A 21,260-nucleotide genomic window follows, 5' to 3' on the forward strand; every position below is an offset into this window, starting at 1 on the left:
GTGTAAGAGAGACGAGAGTTATCACGAGAAAAATTTGAAAAATCTTTTCACCCTTCCTCTGTGTTATGTCTTTATATCTTATCTTATTATCTTGCTTCATCGATCAAATCGTTATATTTAAAGAGACATTCGCATTTTCTTACATTTCGTGTAAGATAAAAGTACTAATGTGTGGACACATACCTAACTGCGGACGTTCTTATTGTTTTGGTTCTTAAATACAAATATTTAAATTTTTAATATGGAATGTATGTATGTATATATTCAATATATGTATATATAGATTCTATATTAAAAGTTTCAGTATTTATATTTAAAGACCAAAACAACAAAAATACCTAGAGTTGTACGTGTCCAGGCATTGATATTTTTATTTTAATTTCTTTTCGTTAATATGTGGTGTGTTACACACACTGAGAGAAAAAAATATTTGAAAAATACAAAATATTAGTTCAGTGAATATTAATAACATATTTGCTTTAATCTAAGTTCTTTTTGTTTAAATAGAATAAATTGCTTTCGCGTGAAAAACGGTTTTAGAAAAATTAATATTTTCTCATTTGCAAGAAATTTTTGCTTAATATAAAAAAATATATGTATTAGAACAAGTAAATATGTTATTAATATATATCAAAAAAATATTTCTTATTTTTTAGGTACTTTTTTCTCACAGCGTAAGAACACATTATTAATGAAAATATGTTTATAACGCATGTAACATAATAAAGCATTCTCTACACGATTCTGCCAAATAATATTGTTATAAAGAAATTATAGCATGGAAAAAAAAAGATTATGTCGATTATGTTTCCATATACCTACAAAAATTTATATTAATAATTATATGTCAATATATGAAACCATTGACCTTATGTCAATAATCAAGTCAAAATATGAAACAATATATGATTATTGACCTTATGTCAATAATCAAGATAATTTTATATCAACATTAAATAATAGCAATTATATAAAATATGACAAATATATATGTAAAAAATATTCTAGAAAATATAGTAGTACGATATAGTATAATATTGTAATACGCGCACTTTAAAGCTTAAAAGAAGTTACATAATACTAACAGAAGTAAAAATTAGATAGAATTTGGGAAATTGTAAAAAGTTTTAAATTAATAGGAGTATGAATTTTTTGTTATACATGTTATATAACTATATCTTGTTAATAAAGAAATTAGATTTTATATTAACATCAATCTATTTCAATAGTATTCTGCAAAAGAATAATGCTTTAACGGTAACCATCCTGGTGTCAACAAGAGTGATCTGAAATCGATATCAATATATTTTTTATTTATTAGAATTATATTTATCAGTTCACAGTGCAGATTTTGAGAAAAACAATATTTCGCAAAATAAAGTGACAAATTTAATATTTTTATTAAAAAATTTAATATTTTTATTAAAAAACTCGAGCTTGTAAAATAAATAAATAAATAATGGTTTCAAAACTTGCAGAAAACCTCCGCAAATCGACAACTACGACTTTAATGAATAAAAACAATATATTGATACTGATTTCAGATCACTCCTGTTGAAGCCAGAATAATTGAAGCATGCTTCTTTTGCAGAACAGAATTGAAGTGACATAGTAATGTTAATGTTCACTGTAATGTTAATGTTCACCGTAAAATCTAATTGTTATGTACCAAGATATCATTAATAGATATGCATAACGAAAAGTTCATACTTCCATTAATTTACAACTTTTTACAACTCCCTAAAATATATATAATTTTTACTTTTGTCAGTAACATTCCTTAAATGAGAAAAAAACGAAAATGTCAAATTGGAATACGAAAATATCATACAATATCCGAATTATAAGCAATCGAGTGTAATCACGGCGATATCATGTGGATTTCATAAGAAAAGTTTGGATTTTCAGAATGTCAATGTATATGTATCGTTAAAATATCGTACTTTCCGCGTCATGCGAGTCAATGCGATTTACAAATATTCATGCACTACATTCTATGATATTTAGTGAATGTTGAAATTCAACGCTCACCATTATTCGTTGAAATCCAGCGCCGTCCAACCAGGTCCAGCCAGATCGCCCCTCATTTGGAATTCCTCCGTCCCGTGACGTCTCACCATTTTCGTGCGCGTGCACAGTTCACTGCGCTCGCGATGTGTAATTAATATTCGTGTTTTAACGGGGCTTAACGAATATTTCACGAATATAATTTAATCCGTGTCGAAGCGGAATCTACGAATGTGTGTATGCGTTTATTAACAGCGGACGAAATCGGCATTCGATTAACGAATATTCATCGTTACGATAAATTCCCGGCAATCGCGGAACACATTCATAAAATAAATTACCACAGAGCCGTAAATATAAAAAATCGCGAACCTAAGACCAAATCAATCGACTGTGTATGCGGCTTTCGAAAAAAATTATATTCACAAAATAGAAGTAAAATTTAACTTTTTCACTGAAAAATTTGGACTTGTAAAATAAATAAATAAAAAATAGCAAAAAGCCCCCGCGAATTAACAATTATAATACAGAAATTATGGAGAGTGGCGTGAGCTCTTCTTTCACTTGCTGATAATTTCGCCATTCCTTGGCGAAGATGACTATTTTACATTTTTGCAAAGCAGCTTCGCAATTCTTTGCGAAAACAGCTTCGCAATTCTTTTGCGAAGACAGCTGCGCAATTCTCTTGCGAAGGCAGCTCCGCAATATTTCTGCGGGGATCACTTTCACGACGCTTTACCGAGTTTAGTTCAACGACAAGCACTCTTTGAAAAGCATAATCGTCCGCGCGTACGTAAATACGTGAAGCCAGGAACTGACGAAATCGCGACAGTCGCATAAAATCTGTTACTGCATACGCGCGTAAAATACAATCGCGGCTGATGTTTCTGTTTGAAGCTTCTCTCGTTTTAGTCACACGTAATCGTGACACGTAAACAAACAGAGAAATTCCCGGTTTTATATTCCCGACTTTTTCACGAATAACTCGTAGTGGATGATATCGGATCTCGCGTATGTACAGGATACTGTATATATGTGCAAAATGGAAAGCGAAAAATTGCGAGGATCACGAAAACAACGTGGGCGAAATAATTGCTGAATTCGTACAGCTACAATTACGTCGTATTGTTTCGACTGATTGTATAAACTTCGCGAAATTTTGATGAATTTTATTTCACGAATTCATAGCGAGTTGCAGAACGCGATGGTGATGCAAGCGTACTCACGAGAAATTGGGGAAACTAATGATTTCAACGGTGACGAAAGCTAACTCAACGCAGGCGAAGCAATCGCAAGTTTCAGACTCGGTGGCGTAATTCTGAGATGCGCGGTACTTAAAACAATTAGGGAATCATACTGAATGTATTATTCCATCGAATAAGTGTATATCTTAAATTATACTAAAAACATATCTGAAACTTCGCACTTGGATAAATATTGTGAATATTAAAAATACATATATATTTAAGAGAACGAAGTAATTCAGTACTTCGCAAGTATTTAGTCGAGATAGTAATTCCTTAATTGCTTTGAACAATGCATACGGAGATAATATTGTAGTAAAAATTGAAACAAAATTTTTGTAATTTCATACGGAATCGTGACCGAAATTATTGTATATTTGTTGAAAAGTGTTATGCACGTTTGCTGCATTTAAGTAATTACAAAATTATTTTAATTACTTAAATGCTTTTTATTTACTATTTCTATAGTAAATACTTAAATTCATACTATAATTCAGCACAGTAAGGTGCTTTTTTCTAAAAAGATTCAAAATAAAATATATAATTTTAACTTAATTTTTAATACGCAATATTTTCTCCGTATATTTCATACAATGGCATGCAAAAACCTACTATGTAATGTAAATCGCATTGATTCGAACGAGCTTTATAAACATCCATTACTTTAAGGGAACATTCTGATTTGGAAATCGCATCCAAAAGGTACTATCTATTATTAAATATGTTTTTTTGCAAACTCTTAATAACTAAATAATATACAAGAGAAGTCTGCTTTTGTCACAGACATTAAAAATATATTCTTAAAATAAAGTTAAAAGAATAACAACAATTTTAAGTAACAATGTTTGACATTATTCGATTTTTCATTTCCCTATAAAAGAATTCTTTCCTTGCGATCTTTCAAAACCAAAATATCCCTTCAAATTTTAACTTCATCATTTTTTAAATATTAAATTCATTTTTCTCACTCACCGAAACGACTTGCAGTCAGGACCGGCCGCGTTCCGCTTCGAAATCTGGAACAAAAAAACCAGTTTTGCTAATTAGATTTACGTCTTCGCTTGACAAAACAGTATGCGAATGGAATAAATTAACGAGTTTAATTTAACGTCTTTTTATTCCGGCAACTATATCTCGATTTTCTATCGCTAGGAAATATAAGCAAAGGAATATAAGAAATATGAATCTGTGAACGTACCTTCGAGCCGATCCTGCTCAGCCCGAACCGGATCCTCCGGTACGGCTTCCGCATTTACCGGAACTCCAGCTGCCTAGACGTTGCGACGCCATAAGCTCTGCCATAAATCTGAAACAGAAAGTAATTTTCCCAATTAGTAATAGAGCGTCAAACAGAGAAAATGCTCATTTCTGATAAATCGAAAATAAAAATAAAATGTAATCACGAAAAAGGTATCAAAGATACGAGATGCAACGATATATTTCTTTTTCAAGAGCCTATTCATTTAATTTTAGAAGCCTAAACACTGGTAAAATTTATCCAGATCCAAATTTTAAATATTACCGTTCTCAAGAATTTCGTTTTTTTATTATAACTTTTTTTAACTTTATTAAATCGCAAAAATATTAATAAGTTTATTTTCCTCGATATTTTCCATTGATTAAAAAAAAAGCAAATATTGATTATTTTTCCGGAAGTTATGAGCAAATAAAAGTGCGCAAAATTTATTCATGCTTCGAGTTTATATAACTTTTTTTAATATTTAGGATTCTAGAGTTAAATATAAATTCTTTCATTTAAACAGAATTGCTATTAATTAATTACTTTTTCAATTAATTATCGAATTAATTTGACGATTAATATAAGCCTATTCAATTAAAAATATTTTAATTAACCACTAATTTCAAGAAAACTAAGTAAAAATCATTCGATTAACGATTGATTTGAAGGAATTCAATTAAAAACTGTTAAATTAACAATTAAAACGAGCAAAAGTAATTAAAGATTATTCAATTAACAATTGAACATAGTCAATGTAATTAAAGGTCATTTAATTGAATGAATTTTAATTATATTTCTTGAAGTCAGTGGTTAATTAAAATATTTTTAATTGAATAGATTATATTAATCAAATTAATTAAATTATAAATTATTTAGTCAAATTATTTATTAAATATTGAGGCGAATTTAATTGATATTTTTACAATAAATATAATAAACAGTTGGTTTTATAAAAAGCAATAATTCTAAAAAAATGTATATTCCCTTATTCGAGAAAAATATTTTTGCAATGTAAAAATGTATATATTGGTACAAGTAGATATATTATTATAAAATATAAATATATTTTGTTTTTTTAGAAATTAATCTAGGTTTTTAACCTAGATTAATACCCGCGTTTTTACGCAAGCACAAAAATCAATGTCTTTTGTACTTACATGATTACGCTATTTGATCCGTAGAACTATTTCACACCCATCGGAAGCGCGATAATTTCCCCATCTCAATGATCTTTGTTTCAAGTCGTTACGACATTTACGAGTCGAATTGTTAACAATTATATCGATCCGCGTTCTAGATTATTCGGCGTTATCGCTGTAGCGAGCGGCGAATGAGTCACGCGACGCGCGGAATGAATGGAATGCGTTGCGCACACACGCGACCAGCCGACTCACTACTACTTCCCCCCCCCCACTACGCGGCACACGGAAGCCCGGCCCGGCCCAACTCCCCCCTCCTCGCTCATATACTCGCCGCGGTTGTTCACCTCGTTTTATACCATAGTATGCGCTTGCGCGAGAGCAAGTGCCAGCATCACACGAGTGCGAATTTTGAGTCAAGTGTCGCGGCTTTAAACGGCTATAACTCACGAATGAGTTAATGTAGCGATATTAAATAAAAATCATCATACCTCATGTAATCATCTAAATAAATATGCGCTTTTCATTTCAGCCAATAAATTTACATTTCCTAGCGAATGCGTTTCAGTTGTGTGATAGCCAACTTTGAGGAATAACAATCAGACTTTCAGTTTAAGTTCGAATCAGTCACTGAAATTTAATAGATATTGCTAATTAAGCAGAATTGCGAGTAATTAATTACTTTTTTAGTTAATTATCGCATTTAATTGAATGATTCTTAATTAGATTTCTTGAAGTCAGTGGATAATTAAAATATCTTTAATTGAATAGGTTTATAGTAATCGTCAATTAATTAAATTAGAAATTATTTACTTAAATCAATTATTAAAATAAGGCGAATTTAATTGATATTTTTACAACTCTGCATTTAAATCGAATAAATAATTGCTATTATAAAAACTAAAATTTTTTTAAGATTTGTAAAAAACGTATATTTTCTTATGTAAACAATATTTTAAATATTAAAGTAAATAGAAATATTCTGTTATAATATCCACGTCATAAATAATATAAATATTCACTATTTCCTAGACATGTTTTCTCTCAGTGTGTAAAATCGAAAATCGAAAATTTAAAGTGGGATATTGTGCGCAATCAGTTATATTTAAGTGCTTATTTTTTAAGAAAGCCAAGATAAATTCACGCGTAATGATTAAAAAATATTGTCACTAATTAGCTTCTAATTATCAGCTGATTACAATTTAATTACAATTATCAGCTAATTACAATTTTAAGCAAATAATTATGTTAGGTATCCAGGATGTAAAAACAAAAAAATTTCTAATTTAGGAGAAATGTGACTATCGTTTAAACTAGAACAAACGTTATACAGCTTTGAATCAATATCTCTTGTCACGTAAAATGAATAAAAGTAAAATTTGATGAATAATAAGAGATTTATAAAGACTGACTATAATTATTAAATGTATAATTTGATTATAATATAATATATACTGTAATTTACTACAATTTGTCAAATAATTGACAAATTATGAACGTTGGTTTAAATTCTGATTCTCTTTGTTCTCATGAAACAAGTAAGTTTATTAAATATTCGTTACAATTCGAAACCTCCTCTAAATGATTTTACACACTCAGAAATATATCACGTACCTCGTTGTCCTGCTGCCTCCGTCCTGACTTCTCAATCCAACATCCCGCTGCATTTTAGATATTCACTTGTAGCACTGACACTCGCGAATACTGACAAATGCGACAATTTAATCGGAGAAAAAATGTTAATTATTTAACACAATGCTGACAAAAACCCGACTAAGTATTGACTGGTTTAATGAGTAATTTCGAATTTTTCAGACGTAATGAAATGATTATATCGTTATAAAACAAATAAATCGTTATAATAATATTATTTGAATTTTTAGTTATTTAATTATTTAGTTGCACTGAATAACCCGAAATTATAGCAAAAATTTCATAACAAAATGTTTATAATATAATAAATGCAATTTATATTATAATATAATTTATAAATACTTAAAAATTTATAAATTTAAAAATATTTAAAATTTATAAATATTTAAAATATAAATATTTAAAATGAATAAAAATTTATAATTTTTAAATACAATTATATTATATTATAATACAATAAATGCAATTCGTTGTACTAAATAATCCGAAATTTCTTATTACACAATTCAATATTTTACTCACTCAACGCGAATTATGACTAATACACCGATACACACGTACTTCGCGTCGCGAATATGTGTCGCTCACGGGCTCGCGATGTACTGTAAAGCTTGGGCAAGTGCGCGACGTACGAAGGTAAGTTTAACCGCCTCGAAGGTCTGGAATATTTCGATAATGTTGATTGTTTTTATCTATCAGTCGTTCGATACTGGGTAGAGGCTATTTGATTGAAAAAATATTGTTATCATACTCTCACGTGTCGTGCGTTTTTTCATAAATATTGACATTACGTCATTGATCTGTATATGATACAAATTCCCGTGGAGTATGTGTATCGATGTGTGTGTGTGTGTATGTGTGTGTGTGTGTGTGTGTGTGTGTACGTGCGCGTTTCTTTTTCTCTTACGTATAATTCCCGTCAAATAATTTAAATATTCGTGGACTCTCGAGACATTTAATCTACTGATAATAATATAGTTTTTACGTCCAGTAAAATCTGTCAAACCCCAGCAACTTCGAACTACCATAAAAATCTATATTTTTAGACGCACTTTTTCCCAGAGATATAAAAAAATCACAGCTATGAAATAATGAAACGACAAAATTAAAATCTGTAAAGAAACTCACGATATTTTTTCGAACTTCTGTAAATTCCTTACTTTATAAAGTACTTTACGAAAGTTGATGAGAGTTTGAATATTCGTTTGGGTCTCACAGAGCCAATATTCTATGCGCAGGGTTAATTGAGTATCTTGTAGATATTACATTAAGGGAGTTAGTTCTGGTTTTTCAAGGTCGCAAAAAGAGTTATTTTTCCGAAATTTTTTTATAGGAGAATGATAATATTGGTTTAATTGTAATTCAGATGACAGTCATACTTTTTCTGAATAAGAAAATTTTTGCATTTCAAATTCTAGGAGAACCAAAATTACTCACACCCTTGTTTTTTCTGCGAGCTCCTAATAATCAGGATATACAAAAAAAGCATTCTTGTCATTCAGATCATAAAAATCTATATTTAAGATAAAGCTGAAACAATATGTTTAACGTTCGTATGGTTCTTTCGTTTCCCTAAAAAAATTCCGCAAAAGTATCTCTTTCGCAATTTTTCAAACTAAAATACTCCCTTAATTAATATGCTTTCGCTGAACACATCGTGTTCTCGAATGTCAGTGTATTACATTAAAAAGAAAAAAATACTTAAAATACAAAAAATACTTATTCAGTGTGTACTAATAATGTATTAGTTTAAATACATATATTTTTTATTTAAATAAAATAAACAGTTGCTTTTATGAAAAACTAAGGTTTGAAGAAAATGTATATTTTCTTAATCGTGAAAAATATTTTAAATAAATAAATAAATATGTCCTTAGTATCTACCGAATAAATATGATTTATTTTTTTCTTTTATAGTTTATTTCTTACATACTTTTTCAGTGTACAACTATTGTTCCAAGTAGAACGACGAAGTAGCTGGCATGCGGGGCCAGAATGCGAACATCGATTCATCATGTGTTTCCAAGTATGCGATATCATTTATTGTACCAAATGTTTTCAATTTACCCGACATATGACAAATTTACTGGCAATAAAGAAATATTCCCACGCGAAAAGCACATGAAATTACAAACGATTTTATTTTACTTGCCGGTCGTAAGCTGCACACGACGTGTCGATTAGCATGCTGAAAATATGTCAGCCTTTAATTTTGATATCTTTTTTTCGAATTTCAGTGTTCTTAAATTTTATGATCACAATTGAACACAATTAAATTTCGATATTATCTTTTCCGTGGGAAACTCAGGGACATTTATTAATGTTACTTAGAACTCAACGGACTTTTCTCCGCCTGCAAAATACTGAATTGAAGCTGAAATACCTCTTGCCAGCGAAAACTTTTGCCAACTAGGTCGCACAATAGAACGTAATTGAGAGAGAGATTAATAATGATTGCGGCGTACACGCGCCCGCGCGCGTCTTTCACGGACGATTTATATCGTCTTATATATTGTATATTAAACTAACCCCCTTTATATGTAATATTGTGCAATGTATCGCGCAAAAACTGCGTTGCGCAGACGTCTCTCACGCGAAGAAAGAAAAATATTTTTATATTTATTATCATACGATAAGGTGTCACACACGAAATCTCATTTACACAACTGAGAGATCACTAGGAAAAAAAAGTGGGTGAAAGCTGAGCAGCGTGTTAATTATTCGCAGGGAAATTTCCCGGGCAAGCTCGCAGCCGGGCGGCCGGAGGTGCGCCGATTTACGGAAAAATGGTGCACAAGGCCCCGGCAGGGAGCAGGCTGCGGAACGGGATGCGACCACGCCCTAGGACTTTGGAGGACATGAAGCTCTTTGGGACCGTGAATCGTTACATACCGTCAAACAGGCCACGCGTCAACTTCCGCGTCGGTGGCATCTCGTCTCCTCAGGCCGGCAGTTTCGAAGCGCTTAAGAACCTCATCCAGGCCGAAAGAGCACGTGAGCTGCGGGTTAGTCTCTCTCTCTTACTCACTTTTTCAGCTTATTTTTGCAAAGGATTCTTGATTATGACTTTTAAGTACCTTGAACATAAAATGAGACAATAAATATTATTAAATTTATTAAATATTAATTTATTAATTTCGTTAACGAAGATAAACAATACACTCTGAGGAAAAACACTTGAAAATTTATTTATGGAATATAATGTTTATTTCAGTGAAATATAAAGAGTGAAATTTCCGGAAATGATATTTATATTCCACAAATAAGTTTTCAAGTATTTTTTCTCAGTGTAGAACAAACTTTTAACAATTTATAATCCGCGATGAAATCTGGGGAAAGTCTTATTCGTAAAATTATTTATAAAAACGTTTTATTTGGAGAATCAGAATATTCATAAAAAAATATTGGAAAATCAGATATATGCAAGTATATACATATCTATACATTTTCAAATGTTTGCTGTAATTTTTCTCGCATGAAATGATATAAAATTCTGTCGTAGGTTATTGAGTCTTTCAAATAAATGTTTAAATTTACATAACAGATTATAATAATTATCACATACAATATATGGTTTGATTTCATATTTGTATTATTTATAATAATTGTAAGAGAATTATAATTCTGATAAAAATTATCAATATTAATAATGCAATTATTTATAAAAAATGATCGTGACTCGTGCAAATTGTTATTTAAACATGTCTAAAGAGAACGCAGTAGTCTTAAAATGTTACTCTGCTAATTATAGAATTCGGTGTTTATTAATTCAGTGCAGAGGTTCGTTGCGTTATTAACCTACAAACTCCGACTAATCCTTTAACTCGTCATACTTTGTGCGCTATTGAGCGAAAAAGTTGTGCAGTTCGTTAAACGTGCTACAAAACATTAAAGATGAGAAGATTCAGCGATATTACATTCCCTTCTGCATAACGTAAACATCGTCGTGTTTATGCTATTATTAAAGTAATCACGACGAAGTAATCTTTGTCGACTAGATGCTTCGTGATATGAACGCAAAGACTGTTTAAACGAAATGTGTGCTTTAGAAGCAGCATATCGAAGAAATGGTAGCGGAAGCTGCTTTGAAAGAAAGAGTGGCAGAAGAAGAGGAGCAGGAAGCGAACATACAACAATCGCGAGGACATTTCTCTAACCCAATACCACCCTTACAAATACCAAAAGAATATTACGACTACAACAATCGACGTTACATGTCAAACGTACCCAACAACGGTCAAGCTTGGTCGGTAAGTTTTTTCCACCACGAAGAAAACCTTCCAAAGGTTCCATCTCTCGTTTCTGTTGTCCTAAATCTCCGATGTTTCATTAATAGATATTATAGTTTTACGATAGATATTATACGCGGAGAGAATATTACAGCTTTCTTTTATATGACTTCTTTCCGATTTTACTATGTTTTTACAGTCCAGGAAAATAAACTGTCAGTAAAATCTGTCTTGCTAAAGAATAATAAATTTTAAAAACAGAGTAAGTATTTTAATAACAGATTTCAGTTTCTAAAATATAAGTAGCACATATGAAATGAAAGACTTTGCTATCACCAAATTAATTTTCTTCTATTTCTTAATTGTAATATTCTGATTTTAATGAAACTTAGGGAAAAGTGTTTATGTTCTAAAAGGACCATTTTGCTATTTTGTACGTACTATTCTTCTCAAAATTAATACTAAAAAAGCACATGAATCACATACTCCTACGATATAAGCCTATAGCCTCGGTTTCCCTTACATATATATCTCATTTCCCCTCTCATTTTTATTATCATTTTTTAATATTTTCTCCTCCAATAGATTAATCTATACTGAATTATTTTACGTATCTAATACGAGAGTCTTGTCTACATTTTTTTCGCAGAGGAACTGGCTTCACGGACAATATTTGGGGCGTTAGTATGCTGCGAACTGTTGCAAGGAAACGGTACAAATCCGAAAACTGCCGCATGCATACTAGTGTTTGTGAGCGCTCCGCACGGTGAATGCAGCCACAGTTGCAGCTATCAGCAAAATTACGACTGCGAGAACACGAGCAAGATTCATTTCGAAGATTACGCGTTTCGACGATCCAAGGCGGGTCCTGACCCCCTGTGCAAACTTTTAAGTCTTTGTGTTGACAATGTAAGTGCAGTTAGACAAGCGCGTTTTAACCTGATGTCTGCCAATATCGCGGGAGTTTTGTAAACACGCGAGAGGCGCAATTTCTTACTCTTCTTCCCCGGTCCACTGAAAATTTCAAGATAAGCGAGTTATGAGAGAGGACATGAACATTGAAATGAATTCAGTAGCACATATTGGGTTAAAAGCGTCGTAAAAATGCCTCCTCCTAGAATGTATCCGGATACCGCATTCATATCTCTAATGCGGATAGGATTTGACGTGCACGAGATAAACATTGATTTATACATCGAGTCGATTCGATTGAAGATGCGCATGCACCTCGTCGAACGACGCACCGTATATTTGGACTGTCCGATTCACTCTTTCGTGGATCTCAGCATCTTTTCGCGTTGGAAACTTGTAACACATAAAAAAGAAAAAGAGAGTATAAAGTCAGGATAGATTTCCTACGTCTACACGCGACAACTGTTTGGCCTCGGAACAGGTTTGGGAACAAAGAGCAAATTCTCCTGCATTGCATTCCCATGCAATCGTTTTCGCGATATCTTTAACTACAAATTTCTACGAAGAAACTACAAGTTTCAAAATTCGACTTCAAATCCGAAATTAAAAATTACAATTTCTTAAAGCTTCGCTTTAAATGCATCAAACATGATCGAGGTCTCTTTAACCGTATAAAATATTTTATTTAAATAAATTTAAGGGGGGATATATATATATATATATATATATATATTGCTCGTATAGACTCTAAAAAAAGTCTAAAATAATATAAAATACAGTAAATAAATTATGAAAATTTGATGTTAAAGTAAAAATATTATTATTCAACTGTATCATACTTTATCGTATATAAGATAAAATAAAGATTCAAGACTTGTAGGACAGGTAATACTCATTATACTGAGTAAAAGATGTTAGTAAACATAAATCGAAAAATTTTTAAATTCTTATTTAACTCTTTAAAACTTTTTAAAATTTATAAGTATTTTTCGCAAATATTTGTGTGCTTCCATTAATTACGTGTGCTGAATGAACGAACCAGTATATTGCCATATTATTACTTTGTTATTATTTCAATGAACTAAACATTAGAAATACGCTAATATTTCTATTTTCTACACAAAAATATATGATATCTGGGTGTTTATAAAAAGAAGGATTCGAAACTTACTAAGTGGATAGTAGATACTTATTATACTGAATAAAAAATATTTAATAAATATAGGTCGAAAAATCAACCCTTTCCGAATTACAAATGCTTTTCGGTTTTGGTAACGCAAGTTATTTGTGTGCTTCCATTGATCACGCGCTGTCAATAAACAAACGAATATCTTACCATATTATTACTTTGATGTTTTACAAAAGGTGTTTACGTGTCCTCTTTCCAAAATCTCTGGTCTTCTTCGAACCAGTTTCGTTTCTACACAGTAATATTTACGTTATCATGCTTAGTCATTTGTTTTCTTATAATCAGTAATCGCGCGCAGTGTGTCAAGAGACGCGCTAACAAGAATTCTCTCAATTATATCGGTTTATTATTCTAATCGGAAATTAACCAGATGCGCACTTCATGTCTTGCTAATAGGAATATTCTAACTGCACAACGTCTCTATCCAAATTGGAAAATCGAAAAATTCCATCTCTCACGCTGTTCCAAAAGTTTCATCAATGACTAGAAGACATGAATGAAAGACACGTAGAACGTTTTTTATAAACATTGAAGTAATAATTAAGTAATATAGTAATATACTCGTTTGTTCATTCAGCACACGTAATTAATGGAAGCACACAAATATTTGCGTTACCAAAACTAAAAAATACTTATAAGTTTGATTTTCTGACCTATGTTCACTAAACATCTTTCATTCAGTATAATAAGTATTATCTATCCTGTAAGTCTTGAGTTTTTATGTTTTAATATCTTATATATGTATGATACAGTTGATAACAATATATTTTTACTTCAACATCAAATTTTCATAATTTATTTACTATATTTTATATCATTTCAGACTTTTTAAAACTTTTATCTCTGAACCACAATAAAATTTTGAATACTTAAAGTGCATATATACAAAAATCAAAATTTTTTAAAATCTTGTATCTTTGTATATATACAAAAATCAGTATTTTTTAATTATCTTTCCTCTACTAAAAATAGCAACATTGTATATGTTCATAACAGCACGGTTTAAAATAAGCTCTTCTAAATAATAGGATAGTATCAAATAACGTATTAATGACGTATTATTGACATTAAAGACGACATTAATGCGTTATTAAAACATTATTTCACATAATCATGTTTGCTATAAACTTACACTTCAAAGTGGAATAACTTTTGAGATTCAGACTCTGAATCAATATCAAATTAGTTGTGACAACTTTTAAATGCAACACAGAATAATCTCTAACTTTTTCAAAATCTTTTCATTATTTTTATTAATATGGGTAATGCACTTTCACAGATAACTGGAACTTACACCAAATTCTATCTTGATTAAAAAAAGAATTATTCCAACCTTTTCTCACTTTAAAAAAACTGTTGCAGTCTGTTGTAAATAATAAATTGGATTTCGAAAGTATGTCGCTACCAGAAAATCGCCACTCAAACGTTCCGCGAATAATCCCAAAGCTTAAACACAATTCAACGTGCAGTTGCACGGATTGGGTCGCGCATCGCAGCTTCCACGTGCGGAGTGTTAGTTCCGCTTGGAAATCAATCAACTGCTTGATATATTATCGAGTGCATACTGCGCGCAATAACTTAATTCGAGACATTCGAAATATAATTTGACGTAAAAAATCTCTGGTCTTCTTCGAACCAGTTTGTTGTTGTTGTTCACGTTGCTAATTTAACATTTTAAAATATCGTTTCTGTTGTGTTCAGTGTTACGAGCCCGGAATTTAAATCCGAGAATAATGACCGAATAATCAGTCTACGCGTGTAGAATGAAATCGCGAAACTCGTGGGATTTAATAAACAGCAGCTTAATTTCGCGAAATGTCATTACGATCCACTTGCCGCACGATTTAAACGCATTGCGGAATATATTCTCGGGGATATTTGCATGCGTGAACATTCCCAACTGTTCCCCCCAGCCAAACAGAATGCCGTGTGTCCCGGCTCTTCTCCACACAAATACACGACGTTTCAAAACAGTATATACTTGGACAATAAACTAGTAAGACTTATATATCTAAAGAGAAATTTTGACATTGTACATTAATTTAAGAGACTCTAGTATATTCTTCGATGATCCATCACAAGTGCGCTGTATTGGTGCACGAGACACATTGGAACTGTACGAAAGACAATAATTATTCTTAAGAAAGAGTTTGTGCGTACAATACTTCTGTGTTCTTACTATGGATACACGACACTATATTGTGGTAAAAAAGAAAAAAAGGAAAAAAAAGAAAAAAGGAACGAAGGAAGATCATTTCTGACGTCTCACAAGTTGAGATTATATTGACGAATGCTTTCTCGCGAGAAATCACTAACGCTAGTTGTACATGCAGGCGACGTTACATCTTGACCCTTAAATGTTTCCAATGTTTCAATCGCAGTAATGCGTACGAAAATTGACATAAATGTGCCGCTTGTTATTGTCTTAAACACGATATCGATAATGTGAATTCGTCGTATGCATTCTAGAATATTTTACACGTAAAACCTATCGAGAAATATCTTCATTGGATTTGCAGTTTTGCCTTCCCTGACTAACGGTATATACTGCAGTGACAAATATCGATCAAACACTTAAGGGTTAAGGAGTGCACCTTAAACGACAATAAATGTAAACGTTTCTTGTAATCCTGTTAAAAAAAAAAAACTTGAGATCGCGTAGGATGACTATTCGTGTGGCTTATATTTCGTGACACTTATGCTGAAGAAATAATCACTCTCGGTGCTTTTGTAGCTCGTACAAAAGATATAAATACGTGAGACAGACCTGGATATATAATTATTATACATATAATAATTTGATATTAAACAACGGCCCCGACTGGAAAAACTTTATACATATATATTTGAAAAAATACAACATACACATGCATATATATACACACATCTATGTGCAAATATATATTATATACACAACACACACATAAACACACAAATATGTAGACATATCTTACGAATTCCCCCTTGACTCGCGCCTTCTCTTCAGGTTTTCGATGAATTTTGACAAATACTAGTCGATGAAATAGTATTTAATCCATGTCATTAAAATATTAAGTATATATTTATATTATATTGCGAAATATTCTATGGTCACATATTCTTTGCAATAGCCATGACAAATTTATATATTATAATTTAGAGCAGTATTCATACTTACCAATTATTTGCATTATTAATTGAAAGCAAAATAAATTGCTGATTCGCATTCGCAGACTGTGATTCAGCTATTTGGATCAATACTTCTTGTATAAAATATGTATAGATTGGCAGATATAAGAGATTTATAAAGCTATGATTATTTATTAAATAATGACAGAGAGTAGACATAAATACTGACTCGCGAATGTATCTTTAATTTAATTCGTAATTTGTATCACATTCTTGACGAGAGATTGATGCTATCATTAAGTTTCCGGAAGAAAAGCGCATATAGAACAATAACATTAACGCAAGGAGTTAGAAAATTTTAACGAATAAAATCCGACTGATCATTTAACCGATACAAAGTGAATTTTTTCCTAGCAAAAAGAATGTAATTTATAATTATCGAAATCTGTAATATCGGAGATTACACGAGGCATATAACAACTAGAGATAATATTTTCGCTAAGAAAATCCATTTTTCGAAGATTCTATTCTTCTTCGATCCTATGGAATGAAATATACTACTATGTATTGATATATACAGGGTGGCCCATACTACTCTTTACAGCTTATCTAAAAAATTAAGAAAAATATGAAAGTGATTCCAACAAAAATTGTAGGATATTGAGGGAGAAAAAATAGTAATATTTATTTAATTTTAAAATGACGTTAAAAATCCCTGTTCAGCGCACGCGCACGCGCTTAATTTTAATTTTTTAAATGAAATCATATTGCTTATTTGGGATAATCTGATTCCTCTGGTCATCCTGCATACAAAAGTATTAGGATAAAATCACAAAAAAGTGAATAATTTCTGCATTATTTTATATTTCATTTTGTTATTTTTCTTGTAAATTATTCACTTTTCAATCACTTCATCTGAATTCTTTTATACATGAAATGACCGGTAAAATCGATTGTTGTAAAAAAACAGGGTTTTTCAAAGTAATTCCAAGGTTAAATAAATATTACTATCTTTTCCTCCTTCGATATCCTATAGCTTTTGTTAGAAACATTTTTTCATATCTTTCTAAATTTTTTAGATATTGAGTTTGGATAAAGAGTTATGTGAGCTACCCTACATACATACATATACATATACACACACATATGTGTGTGTATGTGTGTATTCTTTGTGGCTCGTGTGTGTTATACCGAGCTAGCCAAAATCGGATTACATTAAGGTTCTATCGAAGCAAAAAAGAAAGGAAAAAAAAGAGAAACAATCAAACCGACTCGTCTTTCTCGCTTGCCCGAAACACGAATCAAGTCGGCTCAATTCACATAATTCTGTAGGGAATTACGAATTATTGACTTGACAAACATTTGTAAGAGCTCGATTTCTCTCTTCGAGATCGACGTCTACGGTTCACGTCCGTGACTTCACGCAACTCTTCGAGAAAGGCTGTTACTTACAGTACTCGATCATTAGACCGTTATTTTAAAGTACCGTCGTTTAGGCTGAGGTTCTTAGAGTTGAGACCCAGTGCCTGATACTACAAAACTAGAGACTGGTCGGATAATCTCGAGACTAAGGCTCGAGCGAGCTGTAAACTGAAGCTTGTAAGCTGCATTACTCTCGAATAATCTCGAATGTACCTGCTTTATGTATTTTCGTTTTGCAGCGCAAGCATCAACACGAAATAACGAACGGCGACCACCCTCCGCATCTCTTCAATTACTGTGAAAATTGTTGTAACGTAATGTCAATCAATAATCAATTTGAGAGCGTTTGAAACCGGAAATATGACAGCATCGCTGTGATCGCAAATATCCGGTAATAGATTACCGTGCAATTTATACAAGCAAGACAAAAGTTTACAAATTACAGAATATATAAGAGAAAATAAGTGTTTACAGCCGCTCGAGCTCCTTCTCACCGAACACTTGAAACCTCACACTGTGTATATGTGTGCTTATCTATATTTTATTATTAGATAATAAAAGTTGCCAAATACATAAATGACAATAAATTAATCATAGGTGATATTTTAAGTGAAATGAGAGGTAACAGTTAAGTACCCGTTGCATTCTCTGTAATTAAAATGAAAGACTTGCATATTGTTTAAGATATATAAGTGTCGCTCCTATGCGTATATAGCTGGCATGCACACCGGATCCTCGTGCATTTATCCGATGAATTAACGAGACGATATTACCTTATCGCCGATACTTGATCTAGAAACCTTAAATATTATTATAATATCAATTATGTCTATTGATAATTATAGAAGACTTCAAGCTAAAACGACAGACAATAATTAATGGTAAAATATATTTAATATTAAAGATCTAGAATTAAGGCAGACGAAAAGAGAGAAAAAAGAAGAGAGAGACAGAAACAGAGAGACGGAAAGAAAGAGAGAGAGAGACAGAGAAAAAGAGAAAAAAAGAGAGGAAAAAAGAATAGGAAAACTGGACGTATCTACGATAAATGTACACTCTTGCTTATTCCGGCACTTCTACATATCTATCGCGAGCGTGTGTGGCTAATTTTAACTTTAAGATTTTATTTTGTACGCGCGCCGTATGTCCTCTACATTAAGGCAACATTTGATTTTTGACAACGATAAAGATATTTTGCAACAAAACGAATACCGTAGAGCACGATATATCGATCATTGTTTATGCTTTTTATGCACTTTTATATAACGATATGTAAAGATCTTTAGTAGTCGTTATCTGCGCACGCGTCTCGACAAATTAATTATCGCGCGACTATGTCATTTACAAGAAAGACTCAATTGCGAGATCGCCAGGGTGTAACCAGCGCTCATATACGAAATGTGTATTAATTCTAGAAATGTACTGTATCTATATCGACAACAATGCTTACACGTGAACAAATCGCAGCCGTTAAACTGACGAAAGATTTACTTTGTAAATTAAACATGATAGTAATCTAATTAATGTATAGATTTACATCTAATGGAAAAAACACCTCGTAGTCGCGATTCCCCCCTGATGATGATTTTTTGCGAATTCTACAACGTAAAAATATATACCGAAGAGCGACTGAATAATTTCGTTGAAACCGTCGCTTGTTACCGCATAAAAATTAGCTTATTAAAGAAAAACGTGTGGTATAAGTTAATTATTCAGACTAATCGTTATATATCGAGATGTATAATTGTAAAAACATTGCGTTCAAAGAATTAAAAAGAAAACCGCATTATGCGTAGACGATGCTAATTTAAATATATAGGTTGTCTCTCTCGCGCAAGCATCGCGCATATTTTCTGCCGATTATTGGTTGACAATAACACAATTGATTTGAACAAAAATCTTAGAAACACTATGCTATGTACATATTAATTTTTAACATTGAATACGCTATAATAATTAAACTCAAATCAATATCTCGTTGCGATAAAAACTCCATTTAAAATCAAGGAAAATATTCTATAATTCATTATCTGAATTCGTAAACTTACCTTTATTCAAATCGTCACGTTGATTTCTATTTTTTTTCAATTCTACAGATATATCAACCCAGTAAACACAAAGTGTCATCCATATTACAGTGTCAGCTTCATTATATATTATGTATACTATTACTTTGTTATATAACAAAGTAACAGTTACGTAATATATCATGTGATTGAGCTGACATTGTAACATCGATGATACTTTGTGTTTACTGGAAATATATCAATATTGGAGCAGCAGTCTTCCTTTAAATTTAACTTCTGTAATATCTGTAATGTTTGAAGAGAGTGCGCGATGCTGACAGATCCTGTATATGTATACTACATATTATAGTGAGCGTTCCATACGTACGTGTACACTATTGAATTATATTTTATTTTTAAATATATGTCTCTCATCTCAAAAAGAAAAATATGTTATATTTCCTTTCACCTGGCCACCTTCAAAATAATACAAATAAGAAACATGATGATATAAATTCTTTTGATGTATCCAATTCCAAAATCCAATTTCATATCCAATTAAACAAATCACCAAATTTATATAAATTCCATGTACTCGTAAAGAAATACATAACTCTCTCACATTACCTAAAAATATTTATCATATTTATATCGTACATATATTATATTATTTTTCATTTAATTATATTCCATAAATGTCTCCATTATGCTGCAGCCAGCTGGTGTAGAATTTGAATTATTTTTTCTAAAAAAAACAGAGGAACTGTTAGGTAATAATTATCGGGCAAGGACATTGTGATTGGAAGACATCATGGAATCTGAAACGGAAAACGTAAAAGAGAAAATAACAGCCGCTCCAGGATTTTATTTAATCTGCATAGATTTATTTACATTCTGGTAATATAATTTACGACGCCGCGCAATTTGTAAGAATAGTAGATAATGATAAAGTTTCATATATTATATTTATAAAACCGCCTGATACTTGCACTCTCTAATATGTATATATATATATATATATATTTATGTATGTATGTATGTATGTTTGTATGTATGTATGTATGTGTGTGTATATATATATATATATATATATATATATATATATATATAT

General features: G+C 31.4%; 1 protein-coding gene across 1 annotated transcript in view; it reads left to right on the top strand.

The window, feature by feature from the left end:
- The window catches only part of LOC116841854, a 54,155-nt gene extending 33,256 nt beyond the window's left edge, over positions 1 to 20,899 (top strand). The window contains 3 exon segments of the mRNA XM_032810283.1: positions 10,011 to 10,288; positions 11,333 to 11,533; positions 12,162 to 20,899. Coding sequence (XP_032666174.1) covers positions 10,011 to 10,288; positions 11,333 to 11,533; positions 12,162 to 12,197 — 515 coding nt within the window. The 3' untranslated portion in view covers positions 12,198 to 20,899.
- The last annotated feature ends 361 nt before the right edge of the window (positions 20,900 to 21,260 follow it).

The sequence above is a fragment of the Odontomachus brunneus genome, unplaced genomic scaffold (assembly GCF_010583005.1).
Source record: "Odontomachus brunneus isolate Ranch 3 - 2012 unplaced genomic scaffold, Obru_v1 Obru_scaffold_019, whole genome shotgun sequence".
Classification (NCBI taxonomy): Eukaryota; Metazoa; Arthropoda; class Insecta; order Hymenoptera; family Formicidae; genus Odontomachus; species Odontomachus brunneus.